General features: G+C 38.7%; 1 protein-coding gene across 3 annotated transcripts in view; it reads right to left on the bottom strand.

Moving 5' to 3' along the window:
• VCL (vinculin) overlaps positions 1-19,136 on the bottom strand; it is a 118,928-nt gene that overhangs the window by 62,833 nt on the left and 36,959 nt on the right. For all 3 annotated transcript variants that reach the window (XM_069068286.1, XM_069068288.1, XM_069068287.1), the window contains exon 2: positions 8,003-8,073. In XM_069068286.1, coding sequence (XP_068924387.1) covers positions 8,003-8,073 — 71 coding nt within the window. The remainder of the gene's footprint in view (positions 1-8,002; positions 8,074-19,136) is intronic.

Raw genomic sequence — 19,136 nt, 5'->3', positions numbered from 1 at the left:
CATACATATAATGTATATACATACACACATTTATTTATACACACACATATACACTGAGTGCTTTGTCAAGTGCCATCAAATATATGCCTTTATTAGGAAGTTCCACACCCAAAAAAAAAGGAAGATAATTTAAGTAATATTTTTGCCTTGAATATATGAATCTTTGTAGTTTTTGTAAAACAAGGGGGATGGATGAGACTTCTAATAGCCCCTTCCAGTTCTAAATAGTATCATCATGAAAACATTTAAGGAAAAAGTAAATAATTATCTTCAAGGTCAATACTGTTGAAAGCAAGAAAGATGGATTTAGATGACCTCAAATCAGGTACACGACAGGTGCCAAACACAGTAGCCCAAGTGCAGCCTGGATCAGATTAAAATGTAACCTGGAAATACTGAATAACATAAAAATACACAAGAACTTGGATAATGTTAATATGTGGCTTTCTAAGCCAATATGCTGCCAGTAGGGACCTTAACTTACAGTTCAGTGGTCCTGTTTCTATTTGAGTTTGACACCACTGCTCTACAGGATTCAAATGATAAGATTTTTAACTACTGTAGTCTGTAGACATTTTAAATACATTAATACATTTCAATAGATTTGTGTTCTCGTGGACATGGACATTTCTTCCCACAACACATCACTGAGTATGGATTCTTGTCTATGTTTTCCCACAGATGCCCCCCCCACTGAAAATCTACCCAATGTTCTGGAGGCTTTCTTCAATATCCTCTTAAGTTCACAAGAACCAATTTTCTCCAACTTTTCTTTTTTTTGCACTATCAATCAATTGATAAGCTTAGAAGGCTTCCTCCAAGTCCTTTTACATTTCATAGGAAATAAAACGTCTCTGGGTCTTTTTGTTCTGGAAACATAATTATCAAATTTAAAAATCACCACCAAAGTTTCTTTTTAAAAGTGAAGGGTAGGGGCAGGTAGGTGGCACAGTGAATAGAGCACTGGCCCTGGAGTCAGGAGGACCTGAGTTCAAATTCGATCTCAGACACTTAACACTTAGTAGCTGTATGACCTTGGGCAAGTCACTTAACCCCAACTGCCCTGCCTTCCCTCCTCCAGAAAAAGAAAAAAAAGTGAAGGGTGAAAGACATAAGCCAGGAATGATTTCTTCATCAACAAGCTGCTTAGAAATGTTCTCCAAGTTGTTATGATCACTCAAGAGTTCACCAGAGGGAAGATCACGTTTAAGATTTCACAAACTGTTTTATTTGGGGAAGTTTGTGAAAAGCAATGGCATCCAACTGGGCTCAATGTGGAAAGAAAGCTCAAAGGTGAACTATTTAAAGCCCGAGAGCTTGCTCCAGGTCAAAAACCCCAGAGAAGCAGCTGTCAAACAGGAAGGAATATTGAAGGAAAACTTGGCCACAGGAATGTGGGGACAGCATCTTTTACTGTATCAGTAACAGAAAAGGTCCCAGATTGACATAAAACACACACATGTCCAGCACATTCTTTATGCACACAGTTAAGTGCCAGTGCCTATGAGGGCCATGAGAATGAATTCTAAATAAAGACATACCCTTGTCTTTTACAAAAGAACCTACAAGAGAATTTTAAAATGTGAATTTCGCCACAATTACAAGTATTTAGAGGATCAATCTGTTTATTTAGTTTGGACCTATGATTTCACTGAAAGAAGAAAGAAATAATTATAAGAGCTAAAGACCTAAGAAATGTGAAAACTGGCTATTATTTCAAGTCAAAAGAAAGCCAAAAAAAAGCATGCTTTAATCCTGTTACAAGGTTCTCTTAACAACTAAAGAATGGAAGTACTATAGTTCAAGATTATACTGTAATTGTGTTAAGAGATAAAAAAAAAAGTCTGAAATGGGCCAGTCACCAGGAAATCTGGTTAATGTATGGCATCATTCAAATAGAACATACTCTATAAATGTAAACATTCAACAATATTTGCTATCAAACACACAGAACAATCCAAGATAAAATCAACTCAAAACTGTTTAGAGGAATAAAGGCTAAAAACGAAAGCATTTTACAGTCTAAAATAGTAATATCATTTGCTAGCCCAACAGTACTTTGAGAAGGGTCTTAGAGTTTTAATAGGAGTGACATTTCAGGGCCAAAGAACAACACGAGAAAAAATAAGTGAGAAGGTGGAGAAGTAAAGGGCATGCTTGGGGAAGAACAAGTTTGATGTGAAAGAAAGTAGTGGTAAATAAACTGGAATTATAAGTTCTGACTAGAGCCAGGGCTAAAGGCAGGACACTGCTTGGGGGTGCACACCAGGGGAAGTGTGATGCTTCCTCAGATTCTTTTTCCTTTCAATGCCATAAAACTTTCTTCTTCGTGGCATTTACTTTATAATGGTCAAAGTATTTATTTTATGATGTCAACCTGCATAGGATAAAGTGAAACTTCAGAGCCTTCAGTGGAAATCACAGAGAGATACATAAATGATGAATCTGGTTGAAGCCAAACTGGAAAATCTTGAAAGCTGAAGTATTTATACTTTATTCTACAGTTAAAATGAGCCACTGAACAGCTCTGAATACAGGGTAATATGATTATAACTTCATTACTCTGACAGAAATGTGCAGGGAGGGAGAAAAGTAAATATGGGGAGGGAGGGAAGGAGGGAGAAAGGGAGAAAAGGTGGAGGGGAAAGAGATGAGAAGGGGAGAAGGCAGATGGGGAGAGAAGGGGGGGGGAGGGAGGGAGGGAGGGGGAGAGAGAGGGAGAGAGAGCGACCTGAACAAAGATCATGACAATTAGAAGGGAAAGTAGAAAAGGTGAAAAGGATGTGAAAGAAATTAGAGGTAGAATTAATAAGACCTGATTACTGATTATATTAAGGGAACATAAAGCAATGCAGGAGAGATGCAAGATGGGAAGAGGCTTATGAAGTCAGAATCAGGGAAAAGGTAAAAAGAGGTGATAGAAATGTGCTATGACCCACGGACAGATGTCTGCTTGATACCCTGGCTTGATAACTGGCAAAGATGACAGACAAAAAAGAAAAATGACAAATATCTGACAAATATTTCTTGTAAACTTATCCAGTCATTCTGAGAAGCAACTAGAAACTATGCCCCAAAAGTTGGTAAAGTGCCCAATAGCCTTTAACCTAGCAATACCACTACTAGTCCATACCAGAATGAGAACAAAGAAAGAGGAAAAGTCCCCATTTGTAACAGTAATTACATGCCAGCTCTTTTCATGGTAGCAAAAAATGGAAAGTAAGGGGTTACCCTCCTATTGGGGAATGGATAAATAATGATATGTGAATGTAAGACGTTAGTGAATTATAAGAAATTATGAAATGGACAATATCAGAGGAAACTGGGAAAAGTCTCTATAAATTGATGTAGAGTGAATCAAACACAACCAGGAGAAAAATTTACACAATGTCAATATTATAGACAAAAACCTAAAAATTCTGACTTTAAAATGAGGCATACATATTTTGGACATGGCCAATGTGAGATTTTGTTTTGCTGAATTCTATTTGCTATGAGGATTTTCTTTTTCTTTGTTTCTTTTGTGGGCAGGCATTTGGTAGAAGAGATAATAAATTCTTATAAAAATTACACGAAAGAGCTGATGACAGCTTTTGTCTGAATAAGGGCTTTGGCAGAAATCTATTAATTACTGATCAAATGCAGATAAACAAGCTACACTTTGAAACAAAGACCATTAAAAAAAAATAAAAACTTTGCTAGTGAGTCCCAATGTGAGGAGTTTACTAAAGCAGCCTTAGTAAAAGTCATAGTTTACACAGATCAGACCTGTGCCCTAGGATGATTATTCATTAGCAGTTATATGCAAGATGGCATTGAGAAGAAAGAGAGTAAGAGCAGAAAAACCAATCACGAATCTCTCACAGTAGAACAGAGGGGAGATCATAAGAATCTGACTAACAGCGGCAGACACAAGGGAACTGATAAAAGATATTATGGAGGTTGAACTGAAAAGACTAGCAACTATCTGAATTTGGGGGGAGGGGGTGCCAAAGACCAGGAAGGAATTAAGACTGCCCACCAGAATAACTAAGAGAATGGAGCTGCTCCTAAAAGAAGCAGAAGTCTGGAGAAAGGATGTAGTTAGGGCAAAATAGAATGCGTTCTGTTTTGGACGTGTTAAGTTTGAGATGCCTATAAGACATCAAGCAAAATATGCCCAACATGCAGTTGGTAACACAAGAAGTTAGGAGAGAGATCAGGACTGGATCTAAAGATCTGCAAGTCGTCTCCATAAAGATGAAGACTGAACCAATGGGAGCTGGTGGGATCATCAAAGGCAAGTGCAGAAAGAAAACAGAAAAGAGGCTAAGACAGAGCAGCACTGAGAAAGATGATGATCCAGCAAAGGAGACTGAAAAGGAACAGAACAGTCAGAAAGGTAAGAGGAGGACTAAGAGTGAAGCTGTCAAGGAAGGAGAAAGTGTACAGAAAGAGGAAATGGCCAACCAGCAAATTAAAAAGAATTTATGCAGTGTTTACTACATGCCAGGCACAGTGTTAAGGACTGGCGATACAAACAAAGGCAAAAAACAGTCCCTGTCCTCAAGTAGCTGACATTCTAATGGGGAAAGAAGTCACAGAAGATAAGGCCTTGGATTTAGTGGTTAAGATATCATTTCTAACCTTGAACAAAGTTGTTTTGATTAAGGGAAGAAAAGTGAGTTGTGAGGAAGCTGAGGCAGCGATACTTACCATCTCTATTTGCTCTCCTCTCCTAAAAACCCTTTGCAATCTGGTTTCTGATGTCATTACAAGCTACCAACAATCAATTAAATTCCAAATCCAATGGTCTTTTCTGTCCTCATCTTTCCTGACCTCTCTACTGCAGTGGACAGCTGATCATACTCTTTGCTTAATCACAATCCACATCATGTGCCCTCATTATGGAAATAGTCCTGGGCCATCTTCTTTTCTTTCTACACTCTCAATGACTTCATCAGCTCCTACGGATTGAATCATCATCTATTTGCAGTTAAGACCAAGATGGGTGGTTAACAGTGAGGTATGGGAGACAGAGAGCTGGCCTCCAAGCCGGGAAGATTTGGGTTCAAGTCCCATATTGGCTGTGTGACCTTAGGTAAGTCACTGAACCTCTTAGGGTTCTAAGCAACCTTCTAGACTCTCAAGTTGTAGAGAAGGTATCTCCATGCATTGGTAGTGGGAATCTCCTCATCCAGGAATTCCCTCTATACCAAGAAATCTTGAGCCTAATCCCTATGTCTATAATTATTTTACATATAGTTACTCAGTATATGCTTATGTACATGTTGTACATTATGTACATATGTACATGTTGTCTCCCCAACAGAAAGTCAGCTCCCTGAGGATAGTGATTGTTTCAATTTTTTTTTTGTCTCTGTAACCCCAATGCCCAGCCACAGTTGCTGACACACAGTGCTTAACAAATGCTTAACCTACTGATTAAAGTAGAGACAATTTGACCATTTTTAGGGATATTATAAAAGGAATTCTCGTTTATGTACAGGTTAGATTGGGTGACTTCTGAGGTCCTTTCAGACTCTCTATCTGATGCAAACGAATGGGAATAAACATGACTTAACGTTTCATAGCTTGAACTAGGAAGTGGTGGATTAACAATCAAACACTGGCTTAACAGTGTTCCATTAAATTTTGAATGGTAATAATCAGTAAAATGCAATTAACTAATAAGTACAACAGCTGGCAACCTTGTTTGTACCCTCCTACAGAACATATATCACTTACGAGGTGGGCATACCCCAGTATTTCAATAACACATGATGATTACACTACTGAAGCTGCTTTTATAGGCAGCACTGTTCCAATAGCAATTATCAGGAAAAAATGTATACTATCTCATACTCCAGCAGTAAAATGTTATGTCAATCTTATACAAATTCTGCAAACCCTGAGCTCCCTTTGGTTAGACATGTGAACATCTGACTATGAAGGCGCTATCATTTAAGTGCAGCTCTTCTCAAGGAGTTGTCTCTTTACCAAAGAAGCTTTTCAAATTGTTTCTTATTAAATATTGCAGTTCACATAATATCAGTTTTAGATTCTTTTTTTAAAAAAATAAATTCTATTTCCCCTAATGTTGGGGTTTCTTTGCATTTTTTCTCATAATTAATTTTATTTTTTTCAATTAACAAGGATTTATTTTCTCTTCCTCCAACCTCCCCCTACTGAGAACATTAAGAACAAAAGCCTTACAACAATTATGACTAGTGAAGCAAAACAAATTCCCACATCAGTCGAGTTCAAAAATGTGTCTCATTCTGCATCTTAAGTCCCTTGCTTCTTTGTCAGGAGGTTGGTAGCATTCTTCATCATCATCTTTGTCATCAGTCCCCTGGAATGATGTTTTAATGTCTTGCATATGCAAAGGTGGTCTTTTTGCATTGATAAGAGTTCTTAAATCTTTCCAAGTTGTTACTGTAACTGCCTAAGTTGTTCCCCAGGTTCTACTTAGTTCACTCTGCATCAGTTCGTACATGTCTCCCCAGATTTCTGAAACAATCCCTTCTGTCATTTCTCTGGCATACATATATACATCTGACAGCCTCAAAGGGATACTTCCATCAAGGTATTTATTAGGTTGGAAGTAACATAGTAAGCCCTTCGATGCCAATAAGAAAGAGTTTCAACTCTATATCATAGACAAAAAGAGCCACCTAAGACTTCCGACTCAAGGCATGATGTAATTAGAGAGACACATAAGGATTTCACAGAATTTTCAGGGCACAAAACAACTAAAACTCTGCAAAAAGGCCTGCAAATGGCCACTGACCCTGGATGTGCAGTTTACGGAACAACTTCTTCATCACTAATATTTTGGTGACAAAATGCAAGTCTCTTAAATAAGCTTTTGCCATTTAAATGGAAACATACTCACCTCCAGGTAAGAAGAGAAAGCGAGCTGATGCAGAGTGAATGGCACTCCCTCATGAAGCTTTCTCTGACCTCCCACCTCGCTCCCCCTGACCTACTCCCCTTCTCTGCCAGAAGTGATCTATCCCTCCTCCTTCCATCTCTTACAGCATTTCCAACTTCTCCTGTGGGGAGGTCACATTCTCTTTGAACTGTGACTTATCTGTACACATGTTATTTCTCCCACTAGATTATAAACTTCTTGGGAACAGGAACTATGTCTTATTCATCTTTATTTCCTCCTCCCAGCACCAATCAGTATCTTGCTCAGTTGAATTAAAATGTACAAAATACTAGACTCCAAGGGCAAATTTTAAATTACTAAGCTGACAGAACAGTACATGAAAAAACTGAATCATAGAATTTTAAAACAGAAAGAGATCTCTTTATAGACCAACCAAGGAACATGGTAGATATACCAAAAGAATCCAGTAAAAAGCAATGATTTTCGTATCTAAATTTCTGACACAGAAAAAGTAGAACTTTTTGCAGAAATGAATAGTCTAAGCATGATATTGAAAGACCACCCATTCAAACAAATAAAAAAATAAAATAAAATTCTCATTTATTACTGAAAAATATGTATTGTCTACACAGCCCATGGAAATTGGAACTAATATCCACAGTGAAGAATATACATACACTTTTGATTTTAAGTCTTGACCCCAGTGGGACAGCACACAATCTGAATGTTACAAACTATAGCCAGAAGGTAAATTTAACCAAGAACATAAAGCTCTTGCGTAGTCTCCAAAACTTCAGCCAGCTTTGCCTCTATGTATACAACAAAGCAGACTATCTACAAAAGCACTTAGTGCAATAGCATTCCGATTCACTCATGGCACCAAGTGGGATTTTGGCATAGTAGGATATGAAAGCAAAACTCAGAAGAACCCACGAATGGTAAAAATGTTAATGACCGAAATCAAACATAAGAATCAAAAGAAGTCATAACTCCTATTTTTGCCACAAGGCTTACTGAAAGGAATTTTTGCTTCTTAGGTCAATTATGTTTACTTCCCAAATGCCAAGATTGAAGCTTCTGCTTAGCAAAAGTATTTAGGCCACAGTAGAATTTTTAGTCACTCACTTAATAAATGCTGGTGGCATGTCTCTCTTTAAAATCTGATCCTCAGTTGTCTGAACAGTCTCCTTTCCAACCTGAGAGAGAAGAAAAAGTGATGGTTAATGCTTTAGATCTAGAATTCTAAATCCTCAGAAAATCTGACTCTATCTAAATATTCCATGTGCAATATAAAAATTTCTATAATTAGAATGTCTCTTAATTCAAATAAAACTTCTACAAGGCTGGTTAAAATTGTTAAGCCTCCTCATATAAACATTTCAAGTATAAACTCAGCATGGAAATGGGGAAAGAGTGGGGAGTGGTATAATAGCAATGATACTGTAGTTACTTTGGTAACTAAATTAAACATTTAATGTCTATTACTAGTCCAATAACCAAATACCACCCAGGTACATCTAAAATTAGTGGGTCAGTCATATTCAATAATAATCTTTGATTGTGTCACATAACCAAATTTCTATATGAATATTTAATTTTTAAAGTATGGTGAGTTATCACTTGCAGTCTAAGTACAACTATCCAACAAGGTGACAGTATGAATTTTAAATATCAGTGACCCACTGATTCCATAAACAATACAGATAATAACAAAATCAAACTATTAAAAGTCACAATAACCCAATTACATGGCATTTATTAAACACATAATATCTATAAATTCACTCTATTCAAGAGTATTATGATACATCCATTTAGGATTTGTATTCTACCTTTTACTATAAAAAGCACTGTACAATAATAATTACAACACGCAAATATCTTATAAATAATTAAGTTATAGCGCATCTAAGATAACATATGAACCTTTTTTTTTTAATAGAGAGATTTATGGTACTTTCAATCCCTGAGACAACTACTCCTTAAATCTGCCATTTGAATCATATGGTCTAGTAAAGATTGTAAAGAGAAAAAAAAGAAAAATGAAATTTCTAAATGCGCAAGCAATCTTATCTTAAAAACATTCATAATCAACAATTCTTGGACAACAGAAGTCATGTGTAAGTTAATGAATCCAAGTTTTCTCTTCTAAGTTAATAGCTCAGAAACAGATGGTGGAAACACATATATTCCACTGTGAAATATCCACTGCTTCCATATACAATAGAGCTTTTGTATAACAATAAAAGCCTGTCCAGTCAACAGCTGGTTCTCCAGAATTGCCCAGGCCAAAAGATGACACAATTATTTCCAAATGTATTGTTCGCTCTATTTTCTTGAAATAAACCACTTAAGAGGGCAAGGGCATTGACTTCAAACACAAATATAAAGGACTATACCAATCACTAGTTCGTTGTAAGTAGAGTAGGCCAAGAAAGACACGTGTGTGTAAATAAACCTTTACATGAAAGAATGTGTATATCACAAATTCCTCCCAAAATAGCCACTCAAATATTTGTTGACTAATTAAATAAGTGGTAAGGCTCAAGTATAATAAAGATAAAAATTTTTGGCAAATTATAAAACTGAGAAGCAAAATGGTCTAGTTGCTAGGGGGGAAGCCTTGGGAGTCAATAAGATTTGAGACCAAATTCTGCCTCTGAAACATACTGGTTATATGACCAGGGAATGTGGGCACGTCACTTATCAGGGACCCAAGCAATTCTCTAAAATTGAATGTTAGGGATAAGCTGCACATTTACTGGGTGCTTCCAAGGTAGGATAGTTCCCTATAGTAATAAACAGACAGGTATAGATCTTTTAAAAATAAGAAAACAAAATAACAAACATTTAAATCGATTCTTTTAGAAGTTTTTCAAAGGGCCACTGGCCCAAGATTGGGAAGAAATGCATGATTTGATGGATTCATTATAAAGTGGTATGGGTGCTCCCTCCACAGTTCCACTTTTCCAGGCCCTCTCATCCCATGTGATTCTGATCCATGTTTTCTCATAAATCCTCCACGGAGGAGGAGCTAGCTGCCCATCCTGTTTTCCCTTTTGTTCTTTTATTACCACTTACCCATGTACAACCTTGGGTTATCCAATCTGCTGTATCTCATTGAAGTTATATGACCAACCTGCCTCCTTTTCCAGATCTGAATTTCTTCAACAGTATCTCACATGTGGTTTCTCACACAGGTTACCATTATTAATATACTTCAGCCTACTCAAGCTCAGGTGTCTTTCCACTGCCCTTCAGGTTATTTGTAATTTTTAATTCTCCTGGGAATGGGAGTGTATAATTATCCCTCAAGGGGCTATTGTAAGGAAAATCCTTTTTAAAATTTAAAGCACTACATAAATGTGAGATATTATTATGATCATTTTAATTCAGTATTTATGTGTCTTTGGGAATAGGGTGTGGCAGGGAAAGAGAAAGAATAAGGACTACACTTTGAGGTTATGTTACTTAAGACTCTTATTTAGAAGGCTGTTTAAAAAATAATTTAAGTCCTAAACAATGAATTGGAGGCAAACATTGTAGAATCCAGTGGCACTTAATTCTAAGAATGCTGATGACAGAAAAGAAAAGTCTGTCCATTTTTAATTTGGCCTAGTAGTACATTAAATAAAATGAATGATGCTATCAAGTGCCCCACTTAAAATTGGAGTATTTTGGAGTGAACAATATTGTTTTACTAGGACAAGAGACTGGTACAAGGGAAGGAAGAAAAACAAATTCTGTGACTCCTCAATACATATTCCATAACTAGCTTCTGAAATCTTAAAATGGATATTGACAAAATCATAAAATAGTGTGTCTGGTTTCAGCAACACAATATTGTTTTAGGGTAAATTACCAAGCTTCTGTTTCATTTCTTCTACACCCAAATCGTTCTATCGTTCTCAAAGGAATCGCAATCTCAATCTCTCTCTCTCCCTCTTTCTCTCCCCCGCCCCATTTCCAAAGCCTCTTATAAAATGCTCTATAAACTTTGTAATATATTTGGCCCTCAGATGGAAATTGAGTGTATCAAATGGAGTTACTAAAAAGTACTCCTAAAAACCAGAAAACCAGGAGGGGGACATGAAGGTCACTGAGTTTACACTCCCAGTTTCAACTAAAACACATCTGTCACCCCTAGACAAATTAGAACTTAGTATGTTTTTCAGATATGAAGAAAAGCAAACTCCTCATCTTCTCTGGTAACTCACTGCACTAGCTGACAATTTAGACTATTAGAAGATTATTCTTTATACTTAACCAGCATCATCCCTCTCAGTATGGTTAAAACAATTTTTCTTAAAAATCAAGTCTACAGTAGAAATGTAAAAAGGTGATGTCTGTGCAAATGCCTGTGGAATGCTTGAAACTATGACATCATTTCTCTTTTTGATTTAAAGTATTAAATGATGCCAATTCCTTTAACTTTTCCCTTTTTTTGGTCTAGGCATCTGGACCTGGGATTTCATTGGTTTCAGGCAAACTCTGGATGAAACTCTCTCTACCAATTCAGATCAACAACTACTGTACCACAAAGTCTCATTTCAATGCCTACAGCAGAGAGAAGCTCAATGACTTGCCCGGGGTCACACAGCCAGGACATGTTAAGAGGCAAGATGTGATCCTAGGTGTTTCTGAACCAAGTCCAGATCTCTATCCACTATCCCATGCTATCTCTCAACATTTCCTGATACACTTTTTCCCCCTGATATGTTTTTTGACTCTCTATTCAATCTTCTCACATTTTTTCATGTTTTTTTTTTCTTTTTGCTTATATTTCACCTTTTCAACTAATCAATAAACCTTTAGTAAGTGCCTACTATATATGACAGGCACTCTGGTAAGAACTTGGGCTACAAAAACAGGCAAATGCCACTCCTAGCCTTCAAGGAGCTCACAACCTAATGGGAAATAACATTTATTTACTCTCCTTCCCCCACCCCTCATCCCCAATATAAAAGAAAAAAAGAAAACCCTAGTAACAATCTTAATACTTGGGACAGCTAGGCAGTGCAGTGAATAGAGCACCAGCCCTGGAGTCAGGAGGACCTGAGTTCAAATCCAGCTTCAGACACAACACAAAACTAGCTGTGTGACCCTGGGCAGTTCACAGGCTTGTTAACTCAAATTGCCCCTCCAAAAGGCCAAAAAAAAAAAAAAAACCCAAACCAAAAACAGTTCTAATACCTATAAATAAGGTAAACCCCACTAGTCATAGGTCTCATTCCTCAAAGTCTCAGTAACACCTCAATAATAATTCTCAGTATAATGAGGTAAATTGTGTTTCTTTGCATTATGTCTCTAGCCCACCTTGCTTATCACCCATTTGAGAGCCATCTTTGGCCATGGTTTTGTCATTGGCTTCTTTCTTAAATTTTCTGCCCTATGAATGTTTGGGCATCTCTACTGCTATTCCTTCTTCACTGTAGTAGGTGTACCTTGCTTGGCATTAGCTGCTCACACTTTTTTTTTCTCCCCCTCCTTTTTTTTTTCCTAGCTATATAACATTGGTCATGGCTTTTCTAATCATATCTTCTAACTCAAAAGATGCGCTGAAGGTGGAATATTTTCAGTATTTTTGTGGTTACTCATTTGCAAATAGTTAAGTTCAAGTGATTATATTACTTCAAAATCCAGTTTTCACTTTTTTCTATCTCCAAAATGTTTTCATATTAACCCTGTCCTGCTGCCCTTATTGATGAGAGTGAACAAGAACTACACTGAATGTTGTGGTCCAGTTGTCCCAGAATTTAATGGCTAAGGGAGAGAGGGAGGTGCTCCGTACAGATAGGAGCAACCAAGGCATGGTAGCAGTTCAGTGGACAGTGAAGGCACACCAGCCTTGGCAATCCCATCTCCTCCTCTTCCACCCTGGGTCAGCTTGTTGCTAACCTCTCAGGACTCTGGACTTACACACAATTCCTAGACTTCCCTTGTCTAAAAAGTTACCTCAGATTCCCTTTCTTGTTCCCCTAGATGGATCTAGATTAGAATGACCTGGTTTGAGGACTAGACCAAGCCCCAGCCAGTCTCCAAAAAAAACCAGGAATCTCCCCAACCCAGTTATCTTAAAGTTGTCAGCTATGAGCTGAAAATTTATAGCATTTGCTTTATTTTGACTGACTCAGCAAAGAACAAAACAAAAAAGTCAACGTTATTATAATTTCCTAGAGTTGCTTATTCCCTTGGCATGTAATTATTTTGGTTTTATTAGTATTGTTCTACACCACTAATATCTATTATTTGCTATAAAACTATAAACTCTGCTTTATTACCATGTCTCATGTGCATTATTACTCTCCAAATTTCTATGAATGTTCTTCATGCAGGAAACCAAGACCTTGGGCTCAGGTTTGGGGAGGGTGACCTGCCCAAGGTGATACAGAGTTAATGGCAGTGGCAGGTCCCCAACTCAAATGTCCCAAGTCCCAGGCCAGCATGCCATCTATCATCAAGCAGCCGTTGATTCCTGAGTTTGTCCCACACAGGTATCCAAAAGGACCTTTTTGAACACACCTGAACATTAACAGTGGTAATTCCAAGAGTCAGAGATGACAAGGAAGTGTCTAATGGATAGAAGAAACAGTACGTGCAAAAGCAGAGGGAAGAGATGGAAAGCCAAGTGTGAGGAACAACAGAGAATACATCTGCATAGAACATCAAGGCCAGACTGGAGAAGAATTTAAACATAAGGCCGAGTTTAAATTTAGGGCTAAACAAGAAGTAGCACAAAGACTTTTGAGCAGGACCCCCATTTTCTTGGCTATATCCTCCTCCATAATGCCTTGCATATAGCAAGAATAAATGTTTGTTGAATGAGATTCTGTTCCTCCGGTAAGTGGAGTAATCCACTGACTGATAGACTAAGAGAGATATCACACTTAAAAAGCAGAATACAAAATAATAAGATTTCTTCTATCCTGATATCTGATCTCCTTATTTGAAGGTAAAGAAAAGTGAAATCGATTCCACTAAAGTGAAAAAAAATTGTTCCACTGAGGAATGTTTATTAAAACAGAAATTCTGAATCAGATGCTGTCAGTCTTCAGCAGGCATGCACACCCAGATTTCCACAGGTCCCAGCATATGCTACTCTTTCCTTTTATAAGAGAACGTGACTGGCTAACTTGCTCTAAGATCTAAGATCTACAACAGTCTAAGAAATACAGATCTTGTATTATCATTAAAGTTCCAAGTCACAAACTCCCAAAGGAGCCAAATTCAGAAGATCTACAAAACAGGAAGGCCATTTCCTCCCTGCTACTAACTGGCAAAAGAGGCCTTAAGACACCCAAAGCAGGGCTTCAGGCTTCTAATCCAATTGGTTATTAGCTGCCGGGAAACATGATATGCCTATCCTAAAACAATCAAAATAGATACTGTTTCTATAGTAGCCCTCTTTTCCAAACAAAAAAGGCTGCGTGGCAAACAACCAAGAGAAATTCATTCTCTGAATACTTTTGTTATAATCTTGATAACTGAATGAACAAGCATAGGTCATCATAGCTGACAGGTAGTAAAAATATTTTATTAAGTAAGTATCATAAGGGACAGGAGGAAGTATGATTTGTAACAGATACAGGTCTATGTTGAAACAGGTTCACTGTAATTTTCATAAATACATATCACTGTGTAGGCCTCCAGATCTAGGCCTTGAGTTGGTTAAATTATACTTTTAAAATATCTTTACAGAGGAAAGAACAGAGAAATTGAACTTCTAGCCCTAGTGCTTTTCCTGAAGAGTATTTCACCAAAGTCACATCATTCATTCATTCATTTAACAAGCAAATATTTACGAATGCCTCACATGACTTCTCTGATTTGTTAATTTCATTATCTGAAAAATGAGGCTAGACCAAGTGATTTAAAAGGTCCCTTCCAGGCCTATGAATATGTGATCCCAAAGTCCATTTGGAAGGTTGTGTAACCTAAAAGAACTTCAGATTGAAATATCACCACGTTCAGTTGTAACTCTAATTTCCTGTATATTTTCTCTGCATTCTGTCACTATGTAAATCAACTAGATATTTAATTCTTTAACTCTGAAAGATAAAAAGCATTTTCATTCCCACAGGCAACAGATCTAAGACTTAAGAAGGAAATGGGCTCATAATAAAAAAGGGAAAGAAGGTCAGTTAATAACCTAAGTTCTGACCCAGTTAAACAATAGAGACTTATCACAATAAGTAAAAAGAAATCTTTTCTGAGGGATTCAATCAATTGTAATGCAAATGAGCATTTAAATTTTGCACTAGTGCCAAGAGAAATGCAGAGTTACTGGTTCTGTGTACTTCTAAATCAAAGATATATTGTTGTAGCTTCACTCTCTTTTCCAAAGAACTGCCTTCAGAACTCCAGAGACCTAAAAAGAGATTCATGTGGGAAATAAAAAAAGTCCTTAGGCTTGCAGAGTTCCTTTTGGTGCTTGTAAAGAAACATTAAAATGGCCAGAAGGTACCAAGTGATTAAGAGGTTTGGAGGCATCTTGGCAAGAACCCATGTTTCTTTGGAAGGGCCCTAGCTTGGCTGGGCAGTTCATTTAAATAGTTTTTGTTCAAGATGTGACTTTAGTTCAAAATTCAGTGTGAGAGGCCTTTTGTCTTCTGTGGCTGTTATCACTTCTCCCAACATGATGCTTACCTCTATCTACTGGATTTGATTCAGTAATAAAGAGTGACTCGGTTCCTTTCCAACAAAGTCTGGCTGTGTTTAAGTCTCTTCCCAGACTAAAAAACATGCTAATGTAGATGTCTTCCTAAGTCAGAGAATACAGAAAACAATCACACAAAATGCAGAAGGAGCAGTTCAAGGCAGAGACCTCCACAATACCAGTTATCATCAGACTCTACAAATCAAAATGAGAGAAATGATGAACAAAAAAGATGCAGGAGGGTCATGGGGCAGGAGAGGGTGCCCAGATTGTTTTTTTTTTAAGCTCTTCCACTGGGAGACTTCTTAACATATTCAGACAACAGAACTCAATTCTACTCAGAAGCCTTCAACCTCCTTTGGTTAGTCTGGCACTATTATCCAAGTACAATCACTATCAAGCTACAAGGCCATCGAACTCTGACTAAAGGAGCCTGCAAATAACCTTCCTGCTTTGGGCTCAAGAGTCTGCTACAAAAAAAGCTGAGTGAAGTCAATCGCCAATTAGAATGATCACTCAAACCTCAGGCCCTAAATCAATTCCCCTAAAAACAAACTGTTCCCACATCCAGCAGGGACTGATCTGAAAACGGGAACACCTGCTTCTTTTCATGCATGAAGATGGTTTTACTGCCTCACTAGCAATACAACTAATGCTTGAGTTATTAATGAGCAGCGGTGATGTGACAGATTGATGTTCCCCACCAGTATTTTTGCTGGGTCACCTTTGCTCCCAGAGTATTCATTTACAAGGCAGCTGGCCAGATTTAGGTGTGGAGTATGTGACCGTGGAAAGTGCAAAGCTAACTAAGTGGCCTACAAAAGACCTCTCGTTAAATAAGCTAACAGTAAGGAACATGGATTAAGCTTAAGCTAATGATTCCCAAGGCTTCTAAAAATAACACCAAAATTCAACATAAGAAGCCTTTTATCTTCCGTTGCTGATAATATTTCTAATACAATTCTTAGTTCTATTTTACCAGATTTCATTTGATGACAAAGTGATTTGGTTTCTTTCCGAAAAAGATCTGGGTTCTAGTTCTGACTTTGCCATGTGACTTTGGTGGCAAGCCTCATCATCTCTCAAGGTCTTGTTTTCCTCATTTGTAAAATGAGAAAATTGTTCAATACGATTTCTAAGATTCATTTCAACTCTAACATTCTAGGATTCTAAAGCCTTGAGTGCTGCCTCCCATCCTCACCTGACAATACAGGCTGCAGCACTCTGGGCCTCAAGCTTCAATGTCACACTAGGTGAACATCTATCATCAGCTTCACACTCTGCCATAAAGTACTGAGTTGCAATTACAGGCAACAGAATACAAAAAACCACCATATTCTGATGACATCAGAAAGCCCAAAGGCTGCTCGTTATGGGTCAGTAGCACTCACATCCTAAATTTACTGGAGTGCAAGGGAGGGGACAGGAAGGGCAGAAGGGAATTGATTATCAGGAAACCGAGTCCCCTCTACCCACCTGACAAGATTACAGAGCACAGTCCTTTGTCAGAGAGGGTCATCTCCCATGGAGACAGGGCAATGGCCACCCTTTCTCTGGCTTCTTGACAGATGGGTCCCCATAACTGGGGACCTGGGCAGAAATGATGGACCATCAGAGTCAGGAGGAGAGACTCTAATCAGGCTAAAGCACTGTGGGAATGGCCCAGCTCATTCTTTTGGACCACTCTTCTACCATACACTTTTCATCCTTGGACTTCTAGCAAGGGAGAGAGAAGCCTTCTCTTCCACACCCTCCCTTCTAATAATGGCAGCTTGTAGCCCAAGTACGGGTGAACAGGAGCACATGCCTGCCTTAAAGAGGCCAAGTTCCCCACCACCTGCTTCTGCCTTTTTCTTTCCTTCCCTAAGCATAGGTCAGCAATAAGCAGCCCTGAAAAAATGGCCCTTTCCAGGTCTGATAGCTACTCTGTTGGTTGAAGGGTTCCTCAATCAGGTACCAGCTACCCGGGGGTGGGGTAAAGCTTCACAACAACACTCTTCACACAAGCAATGCCCTGGCTGACAGGCCTTGTGACTTGCTTGGCACATGCCAAATCTCTCTTCAGCCACCCCACAAAGTCATCCTTTTCCACTGGGAGCAGAAATACCAGAAATTATTTCAGTGTTTTGTGGACTCTGCAATTGTTCCTGTGCACCTTGGATCTTATATGATTTCTATGGGTAAGAAATAAACAACTAACCTAAATCTGTTATTTTGAGAAGACAGCATACATGAACCACACCTACACTTTGTTTTATAGATTTTCTCTGCAACTCCCAGGCATGTGGGCAGAGCCAGAGCCCCTGGGCAGTGGAAGCCAAGATGATTCAAAGCTTTTAGAGAAACCTGAGATCTAGTCCAGCTTCCTTCTATGACAGAAAGCCAGAGAGCTTCTGCTCAAAGGCCTCCAGGGAGGGGAAGGGGGAAAAAAGAAAGGAATAAGCATTTATACAGCACCTACTATGTGTTAGTGCACTGTGCTAAATGCTTTACAAATATTATCTCATTGGATCCTCAGAACAACCTGGCAAGGTGGGTACTGTTGTTATCCCCATTTTATAGCTGAAGAAACTAAGGCAAACTATGGTTAAGTGACCTGCCCAAGTTCACACAGCTAGTAAGTGACTGAGGTCATGCATGAATTGGGTCCTCCTGACTCCAAGCTCAGGGTTCTATCCACTGGTCCCCCCAGCTAGGGGAATCAAATGCCTCCCAAGGCTGCTCACTGCACTCAGGGATGGTCCCCATTGTTAAGAGGTTGTCATTCACATCAAGCCTAAATCTGTCTCTTTGCAACTGCCACCCATTACTTTTGATTCTGTCCTCTGAGGCTGAGCAGACCAACACCTCTTAGAGGGGGCAACTTTCCAAGCACTGAAGACAGCTGCCAAAGGTCCTTCCCCGCCACACCCCCTCCGATCAATCTCAACATCTCTGGCTCCTGCAGCTGGTGTTCCATGGCCCAGACAGGACGCCCTTCACCTTTGTCCTTCTTCCTAAAACGCGATTCCCAGAACTGAACCAAAGAGCCTAGATGCAGTCTGCCTAGGACCACGAGCTCCCCCGCTGCCGGGTCACCGTATATAACTGTGAAGTGAGAAAGACCCTGAAGGGTCACCCAGGCCAGGCCTTTCATTTTAAAGAGTAGGAGGACACTGAGGCCTAGAACATAAGTGACTGGCACAGAGGGTGGCAACATCTGCCCATACACATGCATTCGCCTTCCATGTGTTCACTAGAGCCCCCAAATCTTTTCCAATGAGCTGCTGCTGCTGCTGCCCAAACAAACCTGCACCGTCTTGACCTGGTAAAACTGACTTTGTAAAACTAAAGTGTGAGACACTATGTTAATCTCCATTAAATTTCATCTCAGCTTCAGTTCCATAAGCATTTATGAAACACCTCTATGCCCCACACTGTGCTAGGCACTGGAGATACAAACATGAAAATAGTCCCCAATCTCAAGGTAATATTATTAATTTAGCCTTCAAAATCTTTTCGAATTCTGACCATCCAACGTGATAGCTATCCTTCCCATCTTCAGGTCTCCTGTAAACTGGATGCCATCCAGCGTGCCATCTTTACTGTTTATGTAACTCAATA

This window comes from Petaurus breviceps, unplaced genomic scaffold, assembly GCF_028583685.1.
Source record: "Petaurus breviceps papuanus isolate PSGF00001 unplaced genomic scaffold, PetGlider_PUasm1.0 90762, whole genome shotgun sequence".
NCBI lineage: Eukaryota > Metazoa > Chordata > Mammalia > Diprotodontia > Petauridae > Petaurus > Petaurus breviceps.
This window is presented reverse-complemented; position numbering and strand designations above follow the sequence as displayed.